The sequence below is a fragment of the Schistocerca gregaria genome, chromosome 7, assembly GCF_023897955.1.
Source record: "Schistocerca gregaria isolate iqSchGreg1 chromosome 7, iqSchGreg1.2, whole genome shotgun sequence".
Classification (NCBI taxonomy): domain Eukaryota; kingdom Metazoa; phylum Arthropoda; class Insecta; order Orthoptera; family Acrididae; genus Schistocerca; species Schistocerca gregaria.
Window position 1 is genome coordinate 439,833,412 of NC_064926.1, and position 27,354 is coordinate 439,860,765.

Here is a 27,354-nt window from a genome sequence, read left to right on the forward strand (position 1 = left end):
AGACTCAAAGTACTGACACAGCCATCAGCTCACCATATGTTCCAGCACCATTAGTGAGATTTAAGGGCGACAGCTGTCCACCTCAAGGCTGGGATTACCTGGTTTCAGTACTGGGACAAACACACTTTCACAAAATTGAAAAGAGAACACATCCTCGCTCCAGATATGACTGAAAATGACAATAACATGAATGACTGTGGCAATCCATTGATACATGTTTGAGCATTTGGCTGTGGATAGGATGTGTCCTTTGAGCCATGTCAGGGAAAAGGCTAGGGCACTGAGGAATTTCCATACACTGAACAGAGCGTTATAAGGTTCCAGGTGATGTAAAATAAACAGTAAAGGAAATCACTCTACCAGCTGTCTGAGGCTACAAAATGTTGCCTCATAATTCTCAGACACAGAGGTTCAAGCAGAATGAAAAGCAAAATTTCTGGCAACAGCATCTGAATCAGTGTAGATCACCATCCACAGAGATACCAGGTACACCTGAGAAGTACTGGGGACCACAGAGATGTCAAATCTTCACCAAAACCTGAGGGGGAGGGGTGTGTAGTCCAAATGTAGTAAAATACCACTGTCAACTTTCTTGTTTCTGTCATTTATGAGGTGGTAGATTTGGGCATGGAGCCATTTAAATGCAATAAAGTTGTCCATTGACAGATGTAAAAATCATGATAAAGTTGAAAGGTAAAAAGATGTATGACAAGATCAATAAGAGAAGCATATCCCCTAATGAAAATGGGGAATTCGAATTTAACAATTGGTCTCTCAAAATTCTGCTCCTTACAATCAAAATGGGCCAAATGCCATCCAGTGAAGGAAGTATGCACATGTATTTTCTGCACTAATTTGAAACTTGTTTGTTTCACCATAAGCAATGTCTCGGGAAAGAAGTACACAGAGATGGACCAGCTGCTTCTGTGTATGTGTCAAGAGTCGCAAGATAAATGTGGGCTGCAGGAGTTTGCAATGTGTCCTGGTGCTGAAGTGATCCTGTTGGAGCATTACACCTTTAGGATACTAACAATGACGTAACATATGCATTGTGGGAGGGAGGAATGTTGGTGAAGAAGACATTAGAGCAACAGAAGTTTGTTACAGAGGCTAGGCATTGGCTCATGAAAGGAATAGCTCTCCATCATATCCGGAGGAATCAGAGAAAGGCCATAGCAGAAGTAAAATCAGTCATATCCCAGAATACTGGCACATTAGTTCTTCATTTCGACTCTGCTGTGAACTGGTCTGTGCTTTGCAGAATGAAATTCTAAGTTACCACTGGCACAAATCACAGGTATCAATATTCACATGTGTTGCTCACTTCCTTGGAACATCACCTCACACTGTTTTCCTATTGTCAGTGATGATCTCATTCATGATAGTGTGCATGCATGATAATGGATGACATAACATCTAGAGGCCATGCATTTCCTAAACATTTCCTAAACATGTTTATGTGACTGATGGTGCAGCATCTCATTTTAAAAACCACTTTCAGTTTTATGAGCTTGGTCAACACTGTAGTACAGGAATTAAGACAAAAAATGGATATTTTCAGTAACAGACTATGGAAAAGTGCATGTTATGGGGTGGGAGGTCTCTGTAAACATCTTGCAACAATATTTAATCTCCAGTATGAAGCTTTTGATACTACAAGAGATGGTACTGGATTTGTACACACCATATCAATATTAGTAACAATCATGAAACCCTTAATTCTAAATGAAAATACATCATGAGAATTTCTTTTTTAAACTAGAGAAGAGTGGTCTGCAATGAAGCCTGTGGTAACTATTCAATCAAGTCACTACTGTGTTGCATCCCGGAGTGGCACATATATTGCAAGAACGGTTTTCCATGAAATGCAGCCTGTTGCTGTGTGTGAAATGCCGAGACTACACTAAACATTGGAACACTTTGTAGTGAGCTACTTCATTTCTTGGGTGTATGACAAAAAGTGGTGCATGAGACAGATAATAAGTCTCTCTCATGACCTACAAGATATAATTGTTTCCTTTATGGCACCTCATGGTCCTGCTAATGCTTTCATACCACCATCATCAAAAGATCAGTGTGCAGTTCCCATTTCCCAGGTACTGCTCCTGTTGGACCATCCTTGACCATGTGCAAATTCAGCTTGGCTGTACAAGTTCAAAGAGAAGCAGATGAATAATAATAAAAAAAGAACTCTTTTCAGCAGTGCAATGTTGACTGTTACATAGTAAGCAGTTTTAATTCATAGAAAGTTATGAAGCAGTATAATTATGACAGAAGACAATAATAATTTGCGAATAATATCATAAAAAGAAAAACGGGTATAAACATTCTATATCTCATTTTTGTTGTAAAATGCTTTTGAGCAAAATTATGAATTGTTTTCACACTCACTTATAATGCTGTAAACTAATTATTTTGATTCAGAAATATTAGTTTTGCATGACATTTAGTCAAAATCAGTGATCAATTTAAATATTTAAGTGTCCATGATTTGCTGACCTGGAGAGTAGAGCTAGGTCTCCCTAATAAATTTCTCACATTTTGTACAGACGAGTATTGCACACTCTGCTGTACATTACCTAAATACAATGACCAACTAACACACCACGAAATGTTTAGAACATTTAGAATGGGGTTTTGGAGAAAATGATTTCTAAATAACCAAAAAAATTCAGATTTTTTCAGCTTTATGTACATATATTTTGACATTTTAATATCATCGCTGACAGTTATCAGTCCTTACACTTCTCCATTTCTCAATACAGTTAACATCTTCTGACAATTCATATCCTCAAAACACAATTTTGAAATTTGCAAAAGGTTGCAAATTTTAAGAGTTTATTTTTAAAAAACCACACTCAAAAGTGTGTATGTATTAATCATGTCTCACAGTATTGGGAACAAAGTATTTATTGAAAATAAATTCAGATATCTATTAATGCTGGTTTCTCTTTTACAATTTTTCAATTTTCCCTTTTGTTACAACATTTTCACAAATACTCTCATTCATAGATAGGTCTGTAGCATTTTAACAAATCATCAGGAAACAAAAATATTGTAATTTTGGAGAGACATCACATGGAACTTCAAGATATATTTTTTCAGCGAACTTTGAAATAGTGATGTGACACATTCACTCTTGAGCTGTATGATTCGAGATGAAATCCATCTCACAGCAGTTTTTGGAAAATGTGTCTGCATCCCCTGCAATGAATCCATTGTTGTCGCAGTCTATACTCGGTAAGGTTTAAGTCGCCTCCAACTAATATTGCATGATCTGGGTATCTGCTTGCTACCAAATGTACACTTCCTTTGAATGACTCTAGAACTGTCACAATGAAATCAGGCACCGAGTAAAAATATCCAAAAATTAAATTTCTTTCATTTACACCTATTATAGGTGAACAGTTAACTTAACTGTCACATTCAATTTCAACCTCAACAGAGATAATACTTTTGTCCATTGTGATGAACACTACCATTCCTATGGCATCTAATGTTTCATGACTCGCCAAATATTTCGGAGCTTTCTTCTTTGGGTTTTAGCCAATTCTTGGTCCCTGAATTAATTTGAGAGCAAGAACTTTGCTGGAGGGTATTAAATTTGGGAACTTTGTTATGAATACTTCAACAATTTACTGATAAAATTCTGACAGTCAAAATGTCTTTACTCTGAATGCAGTCTGATGCCTTATCTATGAATCGAATGGCAAGTGTTCATAGCATAGAAAATCTCATGTGCACTCCACAAGTACTCTGCTAGCAAAGTAGCTGCTTCCTTTGTATAGTGCAACCCTGACCTGATCTATCAAGGGACATCTTACAACTTCCCCTTGATAACACAGGTCTATAAATCTGCTGCCAAGACCATCACAAAGTCAACAAAGCATTTGGCTGAGGCCCTCCACTCAGCTCCAATCAACTCTGGGAACAATGCAAATTGCAAGCTCTGTGTGCACCCTGTGCACAAGGGCAGCAGCTTTCCAGCATGAACACTATCTTTATAAGGGGTTCCATAAATTGCCTATGTTGAGCTTCCGATAACGAGCAAGCCCCTGGCCAGGTGTGCCTGCTTGGACCATGCTGAAGCAACAGCCACCTGTTCACTCACAGAGTGAATAGTCAAGCCCAGACACACAGCCTCCACAATGGCTCACTGCCTTGAGCACCGCAAACATGTTACACCCCACCACTTACTCTGCTGTGAGGGTGGATTCATCACATTGGTTCCACTGGGAGGCCTTTAAATATGTCTGCTTGTGTCTGTATATGTGTGTGTGTGTGTGTGTGTGTGTGTGTGTGTGTGTGTGTGTGTGTGTGTGTGTGTGTGTATCCTTTTCCCCCCTAAAGTTAGTCTGTCCACTCCCGGGATTGGAATGACTCCTTATCCTCTCCCTTAAAACCCACATCCTTTCATCTTTCCTTTTCCTTCCCTCTTTCCTGGCAAAGCAACCGCCGGTTGCGAAAGCTCGTAATTTTGTGTGTGTGTTTGTGTGTCATTTCATTGTGCCTGTCTATCGGCGCTTTCCCGCTTGGTAAGTCTTGGATTCTTTGCTTTTAATATATAAAACATTGAAAGATCACACATGATATCATAAAATAAACAAGACATCAGAGGATACTACAAGAGCATCGGAATTTCATGAACCATACTAAAATGTGCACATTTAAAGTGCATACTTAAAATGCACATTCATATGTGCAGATTCCCAATGAAGTAGACCTCGACCTGACATTCAGCTTTTCAGAGTGTTTTTCAGGATGTAAATTTTTTTGGAGCACCAGTACTGATTAAATCATGTTTGGTTCTTTATTATTGCATAATGCCATACATGCTAAAATATGCGAACGTGCACTTGAAATGCAGTGAACAGTTGAAACTAGTCAGCACTGTGGAATTAAACATTTCATTCCAAATACATTGACTTCCTCTGCGGTAAATGGTAATAAAAGTCAAATTTCTTTAGCAAACAGACAAAAATAACTTCACTGTTCTGTAAGGTGATTAATGCTTGACTGTCAGAAAGGTGGAAATAAAATAAAGTCTGAAATTAATAACATATTTTAGCAATCCATTATTATGTGAATGTATTTTTATTCCCTTGTTAGCTCCCAGCCACAGTTATCCATTTTGTTTTCACTTGACGTGAGAGTAAACAAAGGGGAAACAGCAAAATCACTAAATGTAAACACAGGTCACGTGGAGAATACCCACTATAACTGAGACTGCTCTGTGCATCCGCCACAGAGCTACGATATTTGCGAACCGGGTTAATACTAAATTAAATTAAATTTTCAAAAATATGTTCATCTTGTAGTGCACATCCTTCTGAAAATTCTGAAACATACAATATATGTGTTTGAGGAAATGTAAGACATGTTATTTGGTCTTAAGGAAGCCAAACTGCAGTGCCACACCTTTTCATACAGCATTCTTCTATCGCACGTCACTGTATTTCGCTCTGTGGAATTGAAACGTGTATATTTTGTAATGGATGCCCTCAAACTATATTCAGGACAGTGGAAATTGAAATGGCCTGCGGTGCCTCTCCTGCTCCCAGTCGGCCGGTTTGACAGCCTGCCCCCTTTTTTTAAAAAAATAAAGAAAATCTCGCGATTAATAGCGGATTGGATTATTTGTAATCGGGAGGCCATGAACTATCCAGAAAATGTGCGCTCTTTATTGTCTATTAGCTAATAACTTGATGTTTTGTGCGACATAAAATTAAATATAGAATACATACAACCAATAAAGACACGAGACAAGCAAGACAGTACACATTTCTTCAATCCTTACCGCCTAACATTTTTTGCTCTCTAATATGGTAACAGCTATACATGGCATGCTCTCCTTTCTGCGAAACAATCTATTACCTCATCAAAGTTTGTCAAACGTTTTGCTACATGAGAAATCGAAATGTTGTTATCTAATACTGAAAAAAGCTGTTAATACTAATAATACCCTAGACTGGTGTGGTTTCTCGATCTGATTACATATATTTTGTCTCTGTCTGCTAGATAAAACAAAATAGGCCTTTCTACTATTGCAGCAATTTTGTAACACACACCAAATAAATGAGACTGTTTTGGCACAAACGGTCATTTTTATAACACGGCAGAATATAATTCACAAAGTACCAATATCAAATTCAATTTAGGCCTGCTACAAGCAAAAAGCTTTATGTTAGTAAATAGTTTCACATTTAATTCATACGCACCAGTTTCTCAAGCATGAGGTCAAATAGTAGTATTACGAAATTTTTATATAAATTTGGAATCGGCTTATTCTTCCATAATTTGTGTGGTGTCCCCATTTCTTCTCCTTAATCGTTCTAACAAATGATCTTGTCATCACCAATTCTATTCCTGCCATTGTCAAAATTTGTTCGCCGATTAACTTCACTAACACCGCCAGAATCCCGGTTTAGTTACCACGCTATTATTCTCCGGTTAGGCGTTGTTACATGTTCGTACAACACGTTTTCCGCTTTACTTCCAAAATAGATCTTAAGCGGCTGCTAGCTGGGGACTGTACAACTGGTCCTTACTAGTGTAGCGATCTGGCCAAAAAATTTCTGTCAAAATTTCGTTTTCTTGGATAATGGAGAAGGTAATACGTAATCTTTCTCACCTGCTATTCCTGTTAGTCGTTTATTTCCATTCTGGTAGTCTGAATCTATGGATTTCGCTTGTAATTATAGCAACACTAATGATTTGCAAACCCAATCAACGACATAATCAGATAGCGGTTGGCATTCACCTGTTCAGCTTTACTCCGCTCAGCTCGTATAGACCCGTCCTCTTTTGTCTGCGGAAAGTTTATTTCTAGATGTGACGAGGATACTCCTGACAGAGACATCACATACACTACAAACGCATTCAAAAATCAACTTATGATTCATTCAGAAATCAACTTAAAATGTGTACCAAAAAAACACAAATGCGTTTCAAAATCCTATGAATAATCAATATACCAACGCGCACTGGATCGTAGGCACTTTGTTAAACAAAATCCCACCCCTCAAGAATATGAATTTGGCACCCCGTTTTCCTGGTAGCATCTAGCTGCTTGCTTTGACTGCTTGCACAGCCAACAGCCACAATTCCTGTAGCCAGAAGCGGGAGAATCTACTACTCAAACGTGAGTCAACTGCGCATGCGCATGAGCCCGCTCGTAACTGCTAAAACAAATCTAATGTACACAGTTGTAGCTTCATGCTCATCAGAGGCATTTTTTGTTGTGAAGCATTGGATAGTCTCCCTAATGCCTTTGTCACATTTTGCTGTTGGCAGATGCTTGCAGGAGCACTGTGTGTCATCATTGTATACGACACATTTCCTCTGCAAGTCATGTTATGTTCATTTTTTTTTCTCGTTTATGTTTTATTGTTGAAATATTATTCTGCAGTAGCGGGATACAGTAACATCCTTAGTTAGAGTATCAGTTATACCACTCAAAATTACTAAGAATTAACAGAAAACTAAAACAATGAAAAATTCCCAGAATTGTAAAAAATTCCCGGATTTTTCCCGGTTTTCTCGCGGATGAAAAAATTTTCCCGGATTTTTCCAGGATCTCCCAGTTGTCATGAGTCATATACACCCTGGACAGAGGAGGAATGCGAAGTCCTATGTTCTGCAACCTATGGTTACTTCAGCCACCAGCTGGCATCCTGTTGCAGGTTAGCAGAGACGTGGGAATGGACCATCCTGAGGGCATTGTTTCTCTGGCTGGGGTTTGGGGACTGATGTCTCCAGTAGATAGGCAGTTGGTGAAAGTGGATATGGGCGACTGAGTGTAGTTGATCATCACTAAGGGTCAGATGTAAAAGATATGGAAGACAATGGAATAGTCACTAAAGTGGATAATGCCATCGTATCAGTAGCATGTATCATCATCATCATTCGTAGGTGCTCGTGCTTCTCCTTCACCTCTTGATATGTGAGGTGGTCCAGGATTTCCTTCTCTAATTTCAAAATGGTGCAGTCTGGGGATCAAGAGGAAGGGTGCTCCCCACAGTTGACACACATGTGGGGATGGGCACAAGGCGAGCTCATATCCAACTGGCGGCCACAAGGTCTACAGATGTGGCTGGCTTTGCAGCATGAAAGACATTGAGCAGAGCCCATGACTGGGTGGAGGAGGCCATTTTAACCAGAAAAGAGCCATTTTTCATTTTTGAAATTACTACCACTCCCCCAAACCTGTTCTCGAGGTGTTCAATGAAGACCAATGGCTTTCTAGTAAAAAAAAAGAATCTCTGTCCATCCTAGATCCAACAAAGCATTGGGGGAGTATTTCTCATCTTGTCTCACAGTAGTATGTTCCTCCAAGGCATAGCCAGTGAAGGAACATTTTGGGATTATACTTCCCCACATTTTAATGTGCCATAGGAGCCACGCAGTCACCAGTGGAAGAAAGTTTAATTTGATTCATGTGCAAATAGTCGACCAGGGTACCAACACTGCAAACAGGGGCTCTCCCATGGGCACCACCCTGGCACAGCAATGGCTACCTGTCCAATAAACCATAGCCTGCAGTCCTGTGTCCTAGCCATGATGGGCACATAATCCTTAGCCTGCGTAAGGAGTTTCCAGCATGTGTACCAACAGCGTGATTCCCTTGTGGCCAGGCAGGTACTTGATGCCCCCCCCCCCCCCCCCCGACCCCCTGTAAAATTTGGAAAAGAAGTCACAAGTCAAACCCAACAAGGGGACCATATGATTAATAATGAAAAGCCGCAGAAGGCCAGAAGTTAAGAAAATGAGTGTCCAGAACACATGCAAGATCCAAGCACAATCAGCACCAAGAAAACTGTCCAATAGAAAGGTAGAGAAGAAAAAAATTAGTAGAAAGGCAGATTTGCATTAATGAAAGGGAAGTAGCACTGCATGGGCAGGATCCCAGTGGTAGCCAGGCACGAACTCACAATAGAAATGTAAGCTGTCTGGGACAAGGGGAGAAAAAAAAAAAAAAAAAAAAAAAAAAAAAAAAAAAAAAAAAATACAGACTGAAGCAATCAAACATAGTTAAGGAGAGCTAGCAGGAAAAAATTCATTTAAGTAAATATATACGCAGTTAATGAAGAGTTGTGAAAAGGAAAAAGAATAGATAAGAAGGGAAAGTTGACTAAATTAGAAGACAAGAAGATAAGAAGACAAAACAGATCTGACAAAAAAGTAGTACGTAAACATACCGGAAGCTCACAATACCACAATGTTGAATTTGAAGGCATTGCTTGAATTTGTAAACCATACATTCTATTTCTCAGGAGCTGTACAAGAAATTGCTGAAATGTGGAAGGTAAATTTTCAGCATCAATGTTACTGTTGATGACTTTGCAGCTTTTCCCTGGAATAAATGATGACTAACTGAAAACCTCAGCTGCTGACAGGTGTTGTTGATTTACCTCGATGTGGCTCATATTTTCAGCTGTATCGAGGTATATCAACAACACCTGTCAGCAGCTGAGGTTTTCAGTTAGTCATCATTTATTCCAGGGAAAACCTGCACAGTCATCAACAGTAACTGTTCTTTCGAGAACAAGCTACTGTCTTCATATATATAGTTAAAGGCTACCCAGCCATTGACCTTCGTCTGTGCGAATGCGCACAGGTTGCCCAAACTCTGACGGGAATCGCCAAAGCGTGTGCGAGTAATGAGTGGTTGGGTTGGTTCAAATGGCTCTGAGCACTATGGGACTCAACTGCTGTGGTCATTAGTCCCCTAGAACTTAGAACGACTTAAACCTAACTAACCTAAGGACATCACACACATCCATGCCTGAGGCAGGATTCGAACCTGCGACCGTATCAGTCGCACGGTTCCGGACTGCGCGCCTAGAACCGCGAGACCACCGCGGCCGGCGAGTGGTTGGGCAAATGTCTATAAGGTACAATACATTTGTAGAACTGTAGACAGTTGGGAATGTGAGTCCCACGGGAAGCGTGCAAGGGATAAGTCCCTGCAGTCGCGCTATTCATCTGTGTCCTCGGTGGCTCAGATGGATAGTGTGTCTGCCATGTAAGCAGGAGATACTGGGTTCGAGTCCCAGTCGGGACACTCATTTTCAACTGTCCACATCAAGGCATATCAACAGCACCTGTCAGCAGCTGAGGTTTTCAGTTAGTCATCATTTAATGTTTGTTGTGTCAAAACTGTGGGAATGGTCTGGAGTGAAGAGATCATGTGTGTAAACAACAAATGTTATCAGTGAGGATAATATTATGTGACTATGGAATGATGGGGTAGGAGGTGTCAAATTTGCATACAGCTCTATGTTAGGGAATAAGCAGTTTCATAACTACAATGTAAAGCGAGATTCAGCAAATAATAAACATGTAAAAGTCACTTACTGAGAATGAGAGTCTATACTGGAAGATTAATGGGTGTGATTGTGACTAGAGACCAAATTAAATAAACTATATATAATTACCTTTAGTCTGATGCCATATCACTGAATTATTCTCCCATTAATTGACAATTAACGTACGATGAGTATTTTGAAAGATTAGACACAAAGGATAATTTAAAGATGATAGTGTTAACAAATCAATAATGTTAACCATTCTCAAAACTTAAGAAATGTGCTAGAAGCTTCAGTTACCTACCTGCCACAGTCAAAAAATAGAATGATATTAAAATAACTGGATATTCTGATAGCAGCAGCACAACAGTACAGAAAACAAATTTAGGAAAATGAGGAAAATATCAATAACTATAAGGATACATAACATCAAAATTTAGTAGTGTATAAGCTGCAGAAATTGTTAACAGTAATATTTATCAATATATAACAAATTATAATGCACTTGAGAAAAACATATACATAAACAAGTATTTAAAAATATGATAAATACCTTGGTGACAAACTATCAAGCATTCGGTTTGCTTGAGGATATGTCCCCTCCATTGCTAATTGAACAAGGATTGGCTGAGAAGATGGATTATGTAGAGTTAAGTCCTTGAACACAGTGTCACCAACTTGTGTTAAAGGAAATTCAACATTAAATTTTTTAGACTGTGCAGATGATACAATTCTGGGCCACACTAGATGTACAGAGGCATGGAAAATATGACCCCGCACTTCAGTTGTATCCAATCGAAATGTAAGATTCTTCCACGCATTTGTTTCCTTGGTTAGAGACAAGAACTGACCATATCTATAATTGAGCTGTGATAAGTCAGAATCCTGACAATGGAATGGAAGCGTCAGAGAGTGCAGCCACTGTTTACCCTCTGTAAAAGACCAGAAAAAATACAAAAACAATTTAAAGATGTGGCAAAAACTAATAAGAATTATTTCATAATACATACAACATAAAACATTCATTATTCTGCCACAGATTAATGGTAAGTTGTGAGTAAACTGACCAGCGTTTTTACACCAAGGTGAAATTGTTGCACAGAACTTGCAATGTAACATACAAGTTTTTTGACTGTAATAACTTAGAAAATAATTATACCTGTACAGATTATTAATTACTTAATGGTGAAATGAATTTATAGAATATATACTAAAACAGATGTGCCTGTCGTTTATCACTTAGTTAAATTTTTGCTACATATTTTTCAGCACGTGTAACAAAGGAGTCAGTGTTAATGGTGGAACTTTGCACATACAAACATGCAAAAAATATCGAAATATTTGGTTCAACATTGAAAAGCATATCAATAGGTGGAGTGCAGTAATGAAGAACACAGTATATTTATAATCTTGTCAGAATAGCAGGAGTTGTCCAGTAGAAACTTTTTCTGTTTTGTTTTTTTTCTTCTCCCCCCCCCCCCCCCGAATTCAACTCTGCTATGTCAGACATTTTATATCACGGGGTAAGTGATTAAATTTGATGGCAGTATTGTGCACCATTTTTTGTTCTATACACAATGGAGCAAAGAATACCATTTTTTCTTCTGGTATTGTAATTATGTGCTTCGTTGTTCTTTATGAACCACGGTGGATTATTTCCAACAAACCATGAAGCACCTAACTACTTGAACAATTGTCTACAAGATGAATGGGGTGAGCCCTACATATTTACCTTACAGCATACTGTTGAACAATAAATATTTTCTTTCTTAAAGATGAGTTATCCCAGGACATTATTCCATGAGAGATTTTAGAATGAAAATATGTAAAATATGTCAACTTAGTGATTTGTGTCTCCCAAAGATTTGCAATTATTCTAAGTGCAAATGTAGCTGGACTGATATTTCAGCAGTTCCAAAGAGTGTCTTCTCCAGTTTAAAATCTAATCAGTATGGACAACTGAAAATTTAGAAGTTTCCGCAGTTGTCAACTGCACAATTATTATTTCCTCAGTGTGTGTTACATTTACCATTGGGGTTGTACCTCCAGATTTGTAGAACTGAATATGTTGTCTCTTTTTGAGACTGACACAATCAATTCACAGAAAACCACACATCACTATGTAGTGACTCATATCCTGGTGAAATGTAGTGGCTTGCAGTATCGTGCATGTGAGTATTTACGTCGCGACTGTCAAACATTTTTTCCCCAGCCACCACACACATCATTTTATTTCTTTAGTAATGTGCTTATTCTTAGCCTTGTGATCTTTCTTTCTCCCCCCCCCCCCCCTTTTTCAGCAACATATTCCAGGGGATTTAATTGGTTACAGACTAAATACAATATAGATTCATTCTTGTATTGCAGGGAAGATTCCACATTCCCATTTCTGTGCAATGTAATAAGTTTTGTTCCTTTCTTGTTTGAGAGTTTATATTCATATGACAGACAGGCTAGAGGTTGAAACAATAAATTTAAAGACTGGACAGTGAAAAGCAGCCAGCCTGAAGAATTGGTGACCCCAATAAGATTTAGCATGCCCTACAGCACAGAAAGAACTCAAGCTACCAGCTAACCAAGCATTTTGCCACATCTGAGATATCAGAAATAACAGTGTCATCAGCATTCAGACCTGCCAAGCATTTATTGGACTTCTGATCACACAACCCCATACTGTGATTTGTGCAAGTAGAGGCCCATTTTCTTTCTGCCAGAATCACAACAGATTCCATGAAGTATGCAATAGTGGTGAATCATCTAGACCATCAATATGCAGAAGATAGAATTAATTCGTAAAGTCTCAGCAAAGAATTAATTCGTAAAGTCTTAGCATCTCAAAGAATAACATATCAGGTAAGTTTGAACTCAGAAGGGTATCAATGACCAGAAGCCATCACAGTATCTATTGCACTTGCGGGGCAAGATCTACACCAGCACCGTACCTGACAACTTGCTACGAGCATTAGGAGTAGCTGCCTACCACCGCAAGTAATGGCAATTACGGCATCACGAACTGAGATTTACCTAGATGTAGTGGACAACTTAGTTGACAAGGTAATGGATGTAATGACACAAGCCCCATTAACTGCAGTGATAACACTGTGTGGCAGCATATCGACAACAATGGTAACACGCGTAGACTATGACAATCTTGTAGCCAAAAGTGATGCACTCACCAAGAACATCAGTGAACTACTGTTTTTGTTGTTGTTGTTGTTGTTGTTGTCTTCAGTCCAGACTGGTTTGATGCAGCACTACATGCTTCTCCATCCTGTGCGAACTGCTTCATCTCCGAGTAACTACTTACATCCTTCTGAATTTGTTTAGTGTATTCATCTCTTGGTCTCCCTCTACGAATTATACCCTCCGCCGCTAAATTGGTGATCCCTTGATGCCGCAGAATGTGTCCTACTAACCGATCCGTTCTAGTAGTCAAGTTGTGCCACAAATTCCTCCTCTCATGAGTTCCATTCAGTACCTCCTCATTAGTCACACAATCTACCCATCTAATCTTCATTCCTCTGCAGCACCACATTTTCAAAGCTTCTATTCTCTTGTTATCTAAACTAGTAATAATCCATGTTTCACATCCAAACATGGCTACACTCCATACAAATACTTTTAGAAAAGACTTCTTGACATGTAAGTCTATACTCGATGTTAACAAATTTCTCTTCTTCAGCAACGCTTTTCTTGCCATTGCTAGTCTACATTTTATATCCTCTCTACTTTGACAATCATCAGTTACTTTGCTCCCCAAATAGCAGAACTCATCTACTACTTTAAGTGTGTCATTTCCTAAACTCCCTCAGCATCACCTGATTTAATTAGACTACATTCCACTATCCTCATTTTGCTTTTGTTGATGTTAATCTTACATCCTCCTTTCGAGGCACTGTCCATTTCGTTCAACTGCTCTTCCAGGTCCTTTGCTGTCTCTGACAGAATTACAGTGTCATCGACAAACCTCAAAGTTTTTAGTTCTTCGCCATGTATTTTAATTCCTACTCCAAATTATTCTTTTGTTTCCTTTACTGCTTGGTTAATATACATATTGAATAACATTGGGAATAGGCTACAACCCTGTCTCACTCCCTTCCCAACCACTACTTCCCTTTCATGTCCCTCGATTCTTATAACTGCATTCTGGATCTTGTACAAACTGTAAACCGCCTTTTGCTCCCTGTATTTGGCCCCTGCTACCTTCAGAATTTGAAAGAGAGTATTCCAGTCAACATCGTCAAAAGCTTTCTCTAAGTCTACAAATGCTAGAAATGTAGGTTGGCCTTTCCTTAACCTATCTTCTAAGGTAAGTCATAGGGTCAGTATTGCCTCACGTGTTTCAACATTTCTACGGAATCCAAACTGGTCTTCCACAAGGTTGGCTTCTACCAGTTTTTCCATTCGTCTGTGAAGAATTCGTGCAAGTATTTTGCAGCCGTGACTTATTAAACTGATAGTTCGGTAATTTTCACACCTGTCAACACCTGCTTTCTTTGGGATTGGAATTATTACATTATTCTTGAAGTCTGAGGGTATTTCACCTGTCTCATACATCTTGCTCACCAGATGGTGGAGTTTTGTCATAGCTGGCTCTCCCAAGGCTATCAGTACTTCTAATGGAATATTGCCTACTCCCGGGGCCTTGTTTCAACTTAGGTCTTTCAGTGCACTGTCAAATTCTTCACGCAATATCACATCTCCCATTTCATCTTCACTTACATCCTCTTCCATTTCCGTAATACTGCCCAGGAGTACATCACCCTTGTACAGACCTACTAAATACTTCCTCCACCTTTCTGCTTTCTCTTCTTTACTATGAACTGGTTTTCCATCTGGGCTCTTGATATTCATACAAGTGGTTCTCTTTTCTCCAAAGGTCTCTTTAATTTTCCTGTAGGCCGTATCTATCTTACCCCTAGTGATATATGCCTCTACATCCTTACATTTGTCCTCTTGCCATCCCTGCTTAGCCATTTTGCACATCCTGTCGATCTGATTTTTGTGATGTTTGTATTCCTTTTTGCCTGCTTCATTTACTGCATTTTTATGTTTTCTCCTTTCATCAATTAAATTCAATATCTCTTCCATTACCCAAGGATTTCTACTAGCTCTCAGCTTTTTACCTATTTGATCCTCTGCTGCCTTCACTATTTCATCTCTCAAAGCTACCCATTCTTCTTCTACCGTATTTCTTTCCGCTGTTCCTGTCAATCGTTCCCTAATGCTCTCTCTGAAAATCTCTACACCCACTAGTTCTTTCAGTTTATCCAGGTCTCATCTGGTTAAATTCCCAATTCTTTGCAGTTTCTTCATTTTTATTCTAGAGTGCATAACCAATAGATTGTGGTCAGAGTCCACATCTCCCCCTGGAAATGTCTTAAAATTTAAAATCTTGTTCCTAAAGCTCTGTCTTACCATTATATAATCTATCTGAAACCTTCCAGTGACTCCAGGCCTCTTCCATGTACATAACCTTCTTTCATGTTTCTTAAACCAAGTTATGCTCTTTGCAAAATTCTACCAAGCAGCTTCCTCTTTCATTCCTTATCCCCATTCCATATTCATCTACTACTTTTCATTCTCTTCCTTTTCCTACTATCAAAATCCAGTCCCCTATAACTATTACATTTTTGTCTCCCTTCACTATCTGAGTAATTCTTTTATCTTGTCATACATTTCTTCAATCTCTTCATCATCTGCGGAGCTAGTTGGCATATAAACTTGTACTACTGTGGTAGGTGTGGGCTTCACGTCTATCTTGGCTACAATAATGGATTCACTATGCTGTTTGTAGTAGCTGACCTGTGCCCCTATTTTTTTTATTCATTATTAAACCTACTCCTGTATTACCCCTATTTGATTTTGTATTTATAAACCTGTTAACTTGGTGTAATTATAGCAGTGACAGCAACCGACAGTGCAAGGGATCAAGAAACCGCTCTTCCACAATCTCCTTAACTTCTAGAACAGGTCAATACCCCATCTGTTGGTATCACTGCAGAATCAGGGATTATGTATGCAGATGTATCATGCTCTTGCCAGCGGCAATTAGACATGAGTGTATCATTCAATAACTGAGGATAATCACAACGGCTATTTATATGTGATTGGAAGTCAGGTCAGAAATGTATGGTAAATACTGGATCAGACTTATTTACATTTCTTCAAACCCTATTACATGGCAACCAACCATCAATCTTGTTCAGCCTTACTGCAGCAAACAACTCCTCTATACAGACATACAGTATGTAGTGAATTGAATTAGACCTGGGACTGCGTCATGTCTTTGCATGGGATTTCACAATCACAGATATGACTTAACCTATCATGGCAGCCCATTGCTTAGCACACTGTCACCTGCTTCCTAAGATGGTGAATGCAAAACTCATCGACAATGTCACAGGCCTGACAGCTTCAGGATTCCATCACAGTGAGGCAGTGCGTACGGCCAAGATCATGCAAATGGGCAGTGGTGAGAATGAAGACCTACTGCAACGATTTCCAGCCTTGACGTGACCACTAGGAGCACCGAAAGAGGTACGTCACAACACAGTACACCTTATTAAAACTACTGATGAACTACCAGTCTCGTGTAGACCTAGATGTCTAGCTCCCAACCACAGAGCGGCTGTGAAGGCAGATTGTAGCACAATGCTTAAGGAAGGAATTATTCATATATCCTGAGGCCCACAGTCATCTACCTAGCACCTTGTGCCAAAGACGGGAGGCAGAATGTGTCCATGTGGGGAATACTGTGCACACAACTTTTGAACAGTGCCAGACTGTTACCCAGCGCCTTTATTATGAGATGCAACCATATTCTGTGTTCTTCATTGTGCAAATGTGTTTACTCTGATCCCAGTGGTGGACACAGATGTACTGAAGAATGCTATCCCCCCCCACTCCATTTGGGTTACTTGCAAGCCTTTTCACGAAATTTGGCCCATTGAATGCTGCACAATCATGGCAATGATTCATCAATTCTGTACTGCAAAATCTAGCCACCTGCTTCTGAACTGTTTTGATGTCCTCCTTCAATCTGACCTAGTATGGGCCCCCAACACTTGGGCAGTATTCAAGAATAGATCACACCAGTGTCCTATATGTGGTCTCCATTACAGGTGAACCACACTTTGCTAAATTTCTTCCAATAAACCAAAGCTGACAATTCGTCATCCCTACCATAGTCTTCACATTCACCATCCATTTCATATCGCTTTGTAGTGTTATGCTCAGATATTTAAACAACATCACTGTGTTAAGCAGTACACTACTAATGCTGTACCCAAACATTACAGGTTTATTTTCTTCACTCATCCACATTGACTTATATTTCCCACATTTAGAGCAATCTGCCATTCATCACACTGTCTAGAATTTTTGTCTAAGTTATCTTGTATCTTCCAACTGTCGATCAACTTCAACGCCTTACCATGCGCCACAACATCACCATCAAACAACCAAAGATTGCTGCCCACTCTTTCTGCCAAATCATTTATGTATACAGAGAACATAGTTGTACTATCACACTTCCCTGGGGCAAAGACATCAAACACATTTCAGGAATTGAAAATGTAGTAGCTTATTGTCTTTCTTATATCAACACCATCTGAAGTGTCATCGATTTCGCTCAACTTGCTGTGGCACAAGTGTCTGACCAAAAACTCCAGAACCACCTCAAGGATACTTTGTCAAGCTTGGAATTTCAATTAGTCAGTGCTCCTGGCACAGTTGTCAAACTGTACTGTGACCTCGCCTACTACATTTCTAAGATGAACCTGTCATCACAGCAACGTTCCACCTAGACTCTGGGCTGTAATTCCAAAAGACTGCTCAGAATGAACTCATATGTATGTCAAGTGCCAACTAAGCAAAATGTCCCACCATGTGATCACAGCAGTAGGGGACTTTCCTGACACAACTACACAATTTGCTCATGTACATGTCGACACAGCAGGCCTGTTATCTCTGTTGAATGGACAATCCACTTTCGTTTCAAGTTGGAATTCTCAATTTGGTTTCCCGCTACACGTCACAATACACCGTGGTCACAAGTTGGAATGTGATCTGTTTTAAAGCTCAATAAATTCTGTGGAATTGTTCACCACAAAACCAGAAGATACAGTATGATAGAATGCTGGCACCATTCTCTACAGGCAGCACTCATGTGCCAAGAAGCAAATTTGACCACAGCTCTTCCAATGATTATAGTTGGTTTATCGAGCACCCAACCCCAAATTTACTTTTAAGAACATTATTTACATTTTCTTCTGTTTTTGTATGTATGCTTGGATTGATCACAACACTAGTGTCATGCACGAAAAGAACTAATTTTGCTTCCTGTACATTAAATGGAAGGTATTTTACAATACGGTAAACAATAGTGGACCTAATATTGTGCCTCTTCTAGTCAGGAAAATCACCACTGCTTACCTTGATTGAATTGTTAAGCATAACTTTCTGCATTCTTTTGGTTAAATCTGATAATATCCGCTGGTTGGCTACACCACTTATATCATAAATCTGTTTATCTGGGAGAATATTGTGATTCACATAGTCAAATGCCTTAGATAGGGCACGGAAAATATCAAGTGCTATTTTATAATTTAATGCTTGTAAAATTTGGTTAGTGAATACATAAATGGCATTTTCAATTGAGCAGCTCTTCTGAAATCCAATCTGTGATTTTCTAAGGATATTATTCTTGCTCAAGTAGGATATTATTCTAGAGTACAACACCTCCTCAAAAATTTTAGCAAATGATGTCAGTAGTGAGACAGACTGGTACTTACTGACAACTCTCCTATCACCTTTGATAGGGGTATACGAGGGTCACTCCAAAAGAAATGCACACTATTTTGTAAAAGTACAGTTTTCATTCTGCATGTGTGAAAGTTTTATAGTGTGTAGATACATCCTTCCCGCTTGTTTTCAAACTTAGTTCAACCAGTTCCCTTGAGTGGCGCTGTCACCATGTGTCTTCAAGATGGCTGCTACACTTGACGTTCGTCAGAAGCAACATGCTGTCATAGAATTCCTGTGCTGCGAAAACGAGACAGTGGGAAACATCCACAAGAGGTTGAAAAAGGTGTATGGAGATGCTGCTGTCGATTGCAGTACAGTTAGTTGGTGGGCAAGCAGGTTATGTGATGAAAGCAGGCACGGCAATATTGAGGATTGTCCTTGCAGTCCCACGCCTCATACTGCACACACTCCAGACAATGAGCAGTGAGTTAACGAATTGGTGACTGCTGACAGACGCATCACAGTGAACGAATTGTCACACTACATTGGGATAGGGGAAGGAAGTGTCTGCGAAATACTGAAAGTGTTGGCATTAAAAAAGGTTTGTGCCAAGTGGGTTCCCAGGATGTTGACAGTGGCTCACAACGAAACAAGAAAAATGGTATGCAGTGAACTTCTGGAACAGTACGAGAATGGTGAGGATGAATTTCTTGGAAGAATTGAGACAGGTGATGAAACATGGCTCCCTCATTTTTCACCAGAGGCGAAGAAGCAATGAATGGAGTGGCATCATGCAAATTCACCCAAGGAAAAAAAATTCAAAACCACACCTTCTGCTGGAAAAGTTATGGCTACGGTGTTTTTCGATGCTGAAGGACTCTTGCTTGTGGACATCATGCCAAGTGGAACCACCATAAATTCTGATGCATATGTGACGACACTGAAGAAACTTCAGGCAAAAGCAGGATGTTTTTCTGTTGCATGACAATGCACAGCCACATGTCAGTCAAAAAACCATGGAAGCGATCACAAAACTCAGATGGACAACACTGAAACACCCGCCTTACAGTTCTGACCTGGCTCCATGTGACTATCATCTCTTTGGGAAACTGAAAGACACTCTTCATGGAACAAGGTTTGAAGATGATGACTCCCTTGTGCGTGCTGCCAAACAGTGGCTCCAACAGGTTGGTCCAGAATTTTACTGTGCGAGTATACAGGCTCTGGTTCCAAAATGGCATAAGGCAGTTGAGATGTATGGAAATTATGTGGAGAAATGAAAATATTGTTCCTAAAGGATGTATCTACACACTGTAAAACTTTCAAACATGTAGAATAAGAGATTGATTTTTAAAAAATAGTTGACAATTTTAAAGAGCTTCTGTAGTGAGTAACTATTGCAAGGTATTTATTTGTTCTTGCCAACAGATACTTTTCCTTTAACATGATACTTCAATCCTTCTAACAATCCATGGATTAACGTCCTTTCTGATCAGCTTATTGAAAAGCCATTTTCAAAAATTCATACTAATTTTTCAAGGAATAGGTTATATTTTATGTCAGCATTTGGCACATTGACACTACTTCAAATTCAGTCTTCCACAGTTGTAAAAGAACAAAGTAGGTTCACAAAAATAAACAATCAATAGCAGCTTCAGTCAGATGAAAAAAGCAAACTCAAGAAATCGGTAAAAGTTCTTTTTGGTTCATACTTGTATTTTACGTATTTCTTGTGAGCTACGAAGAGTGTGGTGGCCCAAACAACAGAGCTAAATAAGCATCAAAACTTTACTTTGCTTGTTACCCCTGTGCTGCTGTGGAGGAAGACATACATATAACTGACACTACAGTAAACATTATGACAAGCAATAATATTTTTAGTACAAAACCATCTGAAATCCACAGCAAAAATTGATTTTTCCGAAATGTAAATATCGGGAAACGTAATTATTAGGAATCAATAACACAAGTTAACATATTTTAAGACTTGCATTAAAGACAACACTTTCTGTTTGTGTCAGTAGTTCAATTTACCAAAATATTTCAAGCAACTATTTCAAAGCAAAACATAGGAAAAGTAGCATAAATTTGTTAGGTATCCAGTTTTGAAGGATACTATTTTAAAATTTCAGAAGGAAAGACTTCCCACATATTATAATTACAGATTTTTATTTTTATTTCCACTAACTAACTAACTCACTCACTCACTCACTCACTCTACAACAGATACAGTCACAATCTCTATGCTGATAAATCGGTACTTAGACATTTCACAATTCACTCCCAGTTATCAATTATTCAAATATTTTATTCTCAAACTCCTCCACTTCTTTTCTTGTGGCAGGCCTCAGCACACTTTCAAACTTTAGTATGAGAATAAAAATAAAAACATGACTAAATTAACAAACATACAGGAATTGAAAATGTGAGTTGTACAGCACCAGAACATTTGTGCTACCACTGTAACTGCCCAGGTAGATGACAAATACCTGCAAATGATTTACAGTACTTTCACTGTGTAGGCACTACAATTAATAGCCTTCTATTGATCTCTCATCAAAAACACACAGTATCTAAGTAATTTTCTTCATTTATGAAATAAGTAACTATTCAAAACTGGGACACACTAATGATAGTGCAAAAACATTTAATTTTAAAGCTTAAATTAAAAAAAAAACCATGAAAAGATATATCTGATGTAATACAAACCTGAACTATTGTATGGTATGCCTGTGTAGCATTTTGAAACTCCGCACTTGAGACCGGGTTCAAAGCACAGATCACCTACTGAATTTACAAGCAGTTCTGTGATATAAATAGGGCCTCCGCCAGTTTCTGGCGGTATGTATGTAACTCTTGGATCAGGTGGCACACTTGTAATTCCCGTCACCATCATTGTGTGGCTGAAGAGAGATCTCACATGCAACTGCTGTACACACAGCTTGCCCTGAAGGGAAAAAAATACATATATTTATATTGTTGTAAGCAATGCATTGTGACACTTCTAACAGGATATGGATATATTTTCAAAATGTACCTTTTTATTATTTATTTCTAGTTACAGATACTTTAACAACTGTTACTACGGCTTTCAGAGTGGAGTCAAGAAGACAACAATTAGCAGACAATATCATTATTAGTGCCAATCAACACACTGTGTTATCTGAAAAGGGAACAACAGGGAGTAACCCACAACCTCGAAGTTAGTTTAGAGTCTAAAACTACAGTTCCGCTTTCCATTGCTAAAACAGGACATGTACTCAAACATCGTGGTATATGAGAAATCACAAGGAAGGAATAGAGAGAAAAGGAAAAGGTGGAACAGGAAGCCAGTAAACAAACGAATGAAAAAAAGTGTAAAGGGAACAACTTTAAGAAAATAAAAGATTCAGAAACTTAAATACAGAGGACATGGTGGAATTAAATAATGAAGCAGAAAAAGGAACAAGTTAAGGTGATAAATAATGCACAAAGAGAATGCGAAAAAATATGTTATAAAGGAAGACCTATGATGAAGTTGGCCCAGGAATGCCCTAGCAATGGAATGTCAGGTCGGTAGCTGGTTGTTATCGTCATCTAGACACAACATTTCAGCTATCTTCAGGTGAGAATATTGTTTGTCAATTTCACAGGAAGTGATTCATACAACAGTCATGGCCTGATTATACACTGTGAATGACTTGAAAGTGCATCCACCCAAAATCATCACTGCTGCAGCCCCCAACACAAGGATATTTCTTCTGCTCAGTCCTCAGGAAAACAGAACACCACTTGCTCCACATAGCAAATGAATTTACTAATGGGAAGGCTCCTCAATATGGGAGCAAAATTTAAGCTTTTCTCCAAAACTGATAATGTGGCGTCATCTAATTCTTTATACATGAGGTTAATCACAATTCATCGATGGGTGCTGTCATCTGATGTCAAGGGTCAAGAACAAAGATGTTGAAATTCTGGAGACTTTCTAGTGATAACAATCCTTTGTGCCCAGTGCCTAAGAGGAGCACAGCCCCATTTTGAACAAACTGATGGAATGGTTCTGGGAAGTTGACTATCACTCCCACCATTAAAACTTTTCTGGAAGATTTTGAAGACAGAAGAAGGTACCTGTTTTTGGAGGTATGTAGAGAATACGTTTATTGTATGGCAACATGGAATAGACACTATGAACCATTTCCTGCATCATTTTAATTGCCTTCGTCACAGTATCAATTTCACAATGCACACTGAAAGGGATGGAAAGCTCCAATTTCTGCACATACTGGTCTATAGAAAGAACGACGAGATTCCGAAAGACAGTGTTTACAGGAAACCAGTCTGTATAGAGCGGTATCTATGTGCGAGTTGTCATCCACTGAACCAATGCACAGGAGTCCTGCAGACATTGGCAAAGAAGGCTTATGCCATCTCAGACACAGAAAGCTTGACACAAGAGATAGGTCATCTTAAATTTGTGTTCAAGCAAAATGGCAGCACAGACAAACATATCCATTGACCCTTTGAGGTTGGACCTTCACTGGAACCAATAAAAGATGCATGTATGCAAGTAGATTGATTTCTTTCCTACCATACACTGGAGGCTTATCTTCAAAGATAGCAAGGATTTTAAAATAGTATAACATTAAAAATGTATTTCATACCATCCAAGATTAGAACATTCCTTAACTCAGTAAGAGATAATATAGGACTGATTAAGTCCGCCATTTACAGAATACAGTTGTCATTATGGAAAACGTATATTGGTCAAACAATTTGCACCATTCATGGCAAATGTGTTGAGCACTTATCACCATGCACATATACTACAACCTGAGAAATCTGCAGTGGTGAAGCTTTGTCTAAGCAAGGCATAGAGAATGATGCATTATGAGAGACAGATAGATACCCCTGTGTCTCCCTACTGTAACTGTCTCTTAAAAGAACCAATTGAAATTAGACTTGCAGACAAAATTGTAAATAGAGGCAAGGACTTCCTTTTGCGTAAAATGTGGACTCCCAGTTTTATCTGGCATTAAAAAAGAATGATCTTTAACTTGGCCAGTAGAACGTATTGACAGAGGTATTCGATAGTAATTCATTGTTTCTGTCAACTTTGACCACAGAACAATGCCTGCACTACTGGTCTTCCATGGAGTATAAAACAGCCGCTGTTCACAAAAGAATTGATTTTGACAAGATTAGCTAATTGCTGAAGAAGGTGACCAGGTGGACCACTGGAATATTGTGTCTAGATGATTTTATGATCCGGCTGCAGACACAACAATAATACCATTTCTTAATAAGCTGGGAAAGTCTATGTAGTCACATCAAGAAAACTGATGTTTTAAAACAAGAAAGAACAGAATTTGGAGAAGACAGTAACATGACACTAGGAGAGACTGAACATGCAGGGGGTTGAAGGAATAACACTATGTAGAAAAGGTTTTGACTGTGATGCTCTACTACAATGATAAAAACAGATGAAGTGGTAAAACAATATCCTGTCTTATGTTCTACAGGATTAATTTATTCAAGCTAACTAGTTTTCAACTTACAATGAAGTTACAATGTTTGTAAAGTTGAACAATAAAAATATATAAAGGGAGCAAACCAGGAAAAACATAAACATTAAACTCAAAAACAGAGTCTATATAACAGTTCACATTAAATAAACAAGCTCAGTAAAATAAAATAAAATTAGTCAAAAAACAGAAAATCCAGGACAGAATAATGACAATATTATGAAAAGTTTAGATTGCTATAAACCCTATAGTGTGTTAGTGTGTGTGTGTGTGTGTGTGTGTGTGTGTGTGTGTGTGTGTGTGTGTGGAGGGGGGGGGGAGGAGTTGCAAGAATGTGTGTTTATGTTGTCTAATACAGAAGCCTTTTGGCTGAAAGCTTACTTGTTTATCAGTCTTTCCATTGTGCCTGTCTGCGACTCAACATATCCACTATATAGTGAGATAGTGCGTAGCAATCTATCTTTTTCATAATATTACAAACCAAGTATAAGAAAGAATTAACAATTGTGACAACAGAAGGAGTAATAGGCAATCAATAAAATAACAAGAAATGAGTAAACACAGTAAAATGTGTCCAGTCTGTGATGTGTTTTACACTGGTTAATCAGACAGTGACATAGCAACTATGCCTGCTGACCACGAACATAGATGGAGGTTGCAGAATTGTGACTCCACTTTTGCTGAACATGTACTGAGTGAGGGTCACAAATATCAGCCACACAGCTCCGTGTCTTTCACTTAGCAAACAAAGGCCACAAATTCAACCTCTTGGAAGCCCTGGAAATCCACGAACATCTAACCCATAGTCCTGATTTAGTCTTAAATGACTAAACATAGCTCAGCACTTCTCCTCTTCTAAAGTGCACATAATCCTCTCAGTTTTCCATTGCTTCCTATTCTTCTGTTTCCCTGTAATTATTTATCAGCTACCTGTTGATGGTCGGAGACACATCATCATTGTTGCAGTCTACTGAAACCAGTTCATTGATGTTGGTCACTGATTGAATTGTGTATCCGATTAGAGTTAACCACCTAAGTGTTACTTAAGGCATGCTGTTGGTGTACGGAATCACCAAAACTGGTAGCCTCATATACGGAAGCATGGCTGTAGGTGCTCCATTTTATTACATAAGTGAATGGATGAAGTCCCTCAAACCTTCAATCAGTAGGATGGATATACAAAATCTTGATAGTTTTGTTAAGGTCTGATGGTGATCTTGTAAGGCCAAAACCAGTTAACTTTAATAAATTCATCCTGCAGAACATAAGCAATAAAGTGCTTTTCATTTATTATTATTTTGTTCTACAAAGAAGAAATGGAAGAATCATACTATCCAGGCTCACGATGATAATTAGCTCAGTCATCAAAATATTATGCACAAAAGTGGAACAAACACCACAAGAGGATTGGGATGTGGAGTGGAGGGAGTCCTCTCCAAGTAATCATTCAGCCTGTATCAGTTCTTAAGTTTTTGTCATATCAATGAAGAGAGCTAATCAATTGACACAACATCTGGATGCTTTTGTAGATGGCTATACATTCTGCAATAATAAAGTTCTGTAGAACAAGCAGATTTTGCAGAAGAGGGTTTAATGTGTGTTGGCAGAGAGAAAGGGGGGAGGGGGGCATACGTGCACTCACTTAAACAGCTATTATCACCATTGCTAATGAGATTTAAGTGTCAAAAGTCAAAACTCTCGAAAATTATTCTGTTAAAATTCCTCCCCACCCTTACCCATCTGTATTCACGTTCAATCACACCACATAAAAAAATATAAAATTGTTGCCATTAAGTTGTCAATAGATTTACACAGTATAAGTCAAAGCAAAAATCAAAACTGATTACTGTCTGATCACTTTCATCTGAGTGAACATGTCATCATGATAACACTTTAATGTCTCTTACCTAATAATGTAGGGCAAAAATTACAAACTTGACAAAATCTTACAATTCACATTACATTAATCTCTTCATCTGTTTAAAATATGCTGGCACACCAGCAGGGAAATTAATCTAAAACTAAAGAACAGCCAAGTACATGTATCTAGTTGTTACCCGCCAAGTTATTCTAATACTCATTTAAAATTTCATCATCATCATCATCATCATCATCATCAAATGATTTTGCATCTCATTATGCCAACAAATACCAAAGTGACAAGCCTTCGGTGGTTTTCATTCCATTACAAATCTGAGAACTGTATTTACAGATATCTGAGCTACCTGGGAGCACACTGGATCTACACACTTTTCTCCAACATTCCCACCTACAGGGGATAAGCAAAATAATGGGAACAGTGGTAGTAATGGGATGGTTGAGTCTGATGTTCAACAACGCAAATAAGGTACATGTCACACCAGACTGTGTGTGTTCAGTACGGACTAGGCATCAGTGCAGGTTGCTTGCGAGTAGTGCACACTTCATATTTGCATTCAGAGCCTAAGGTCGGCATGCAATGAAAGACCCAAAAGAGTTCCAAAGAGGACAGATTGTGGGGGCCCAATTAGCTGGAGCATCAGTAACCAAGATAGCCAACTTATCAAATGCTTTAAGAGCAACTGTTTCAACAGTCATGACAGTCTACAAAAAACGTGGAACAACATCATTGTGTAAATCTAACAGTGGGATGACAGAGATTGCCTTACGCTAACACGAATTGTGTCAAAACAACACAAAGCTACGGTGGCTAAAGTGACTGCAGAACTCAACAGCCATCTTCGAGAACCCATGTCTATCGACACTGACCTCAAGGAGCCCCATAAAGCGAATATTCATGGAAGAGCTGATATACTGAA

The 27,354-nt window shown here is 38.8% G+C and overlaps 1 protein-coding gene across 4 annotated transcripts in view; it reads right to left on the reverse strand.

Moving 5' to 3' along the window:
- Positions 1–27,354, reverse strand: part of LOC126281645 (transmembrane protein 131) — a 353,143-nt gene that overhangs the window by 104,246 nt on the left and 221,543 nt on the right. For all 4 annotated transcript variants that reach the window (XM_049980780.1, XM_049980779.1, XM_049980778.1 and 1 more), the window contains exons 15-16: positions 21,765–22,002; positions 10,861–11,239 (exon numbers count right to left, since the gene is read on the reverse strand). In XM_049980780.1, the coding sequence (XP_049836737.1) occupies positions 10,861–11,239; positions 21,765–22,002 (617 nt within the window). The remainder of the gene's footprint in view (positions 1–10,860; positions 11,240–21,764; positions 22,003–27,354) is intronic.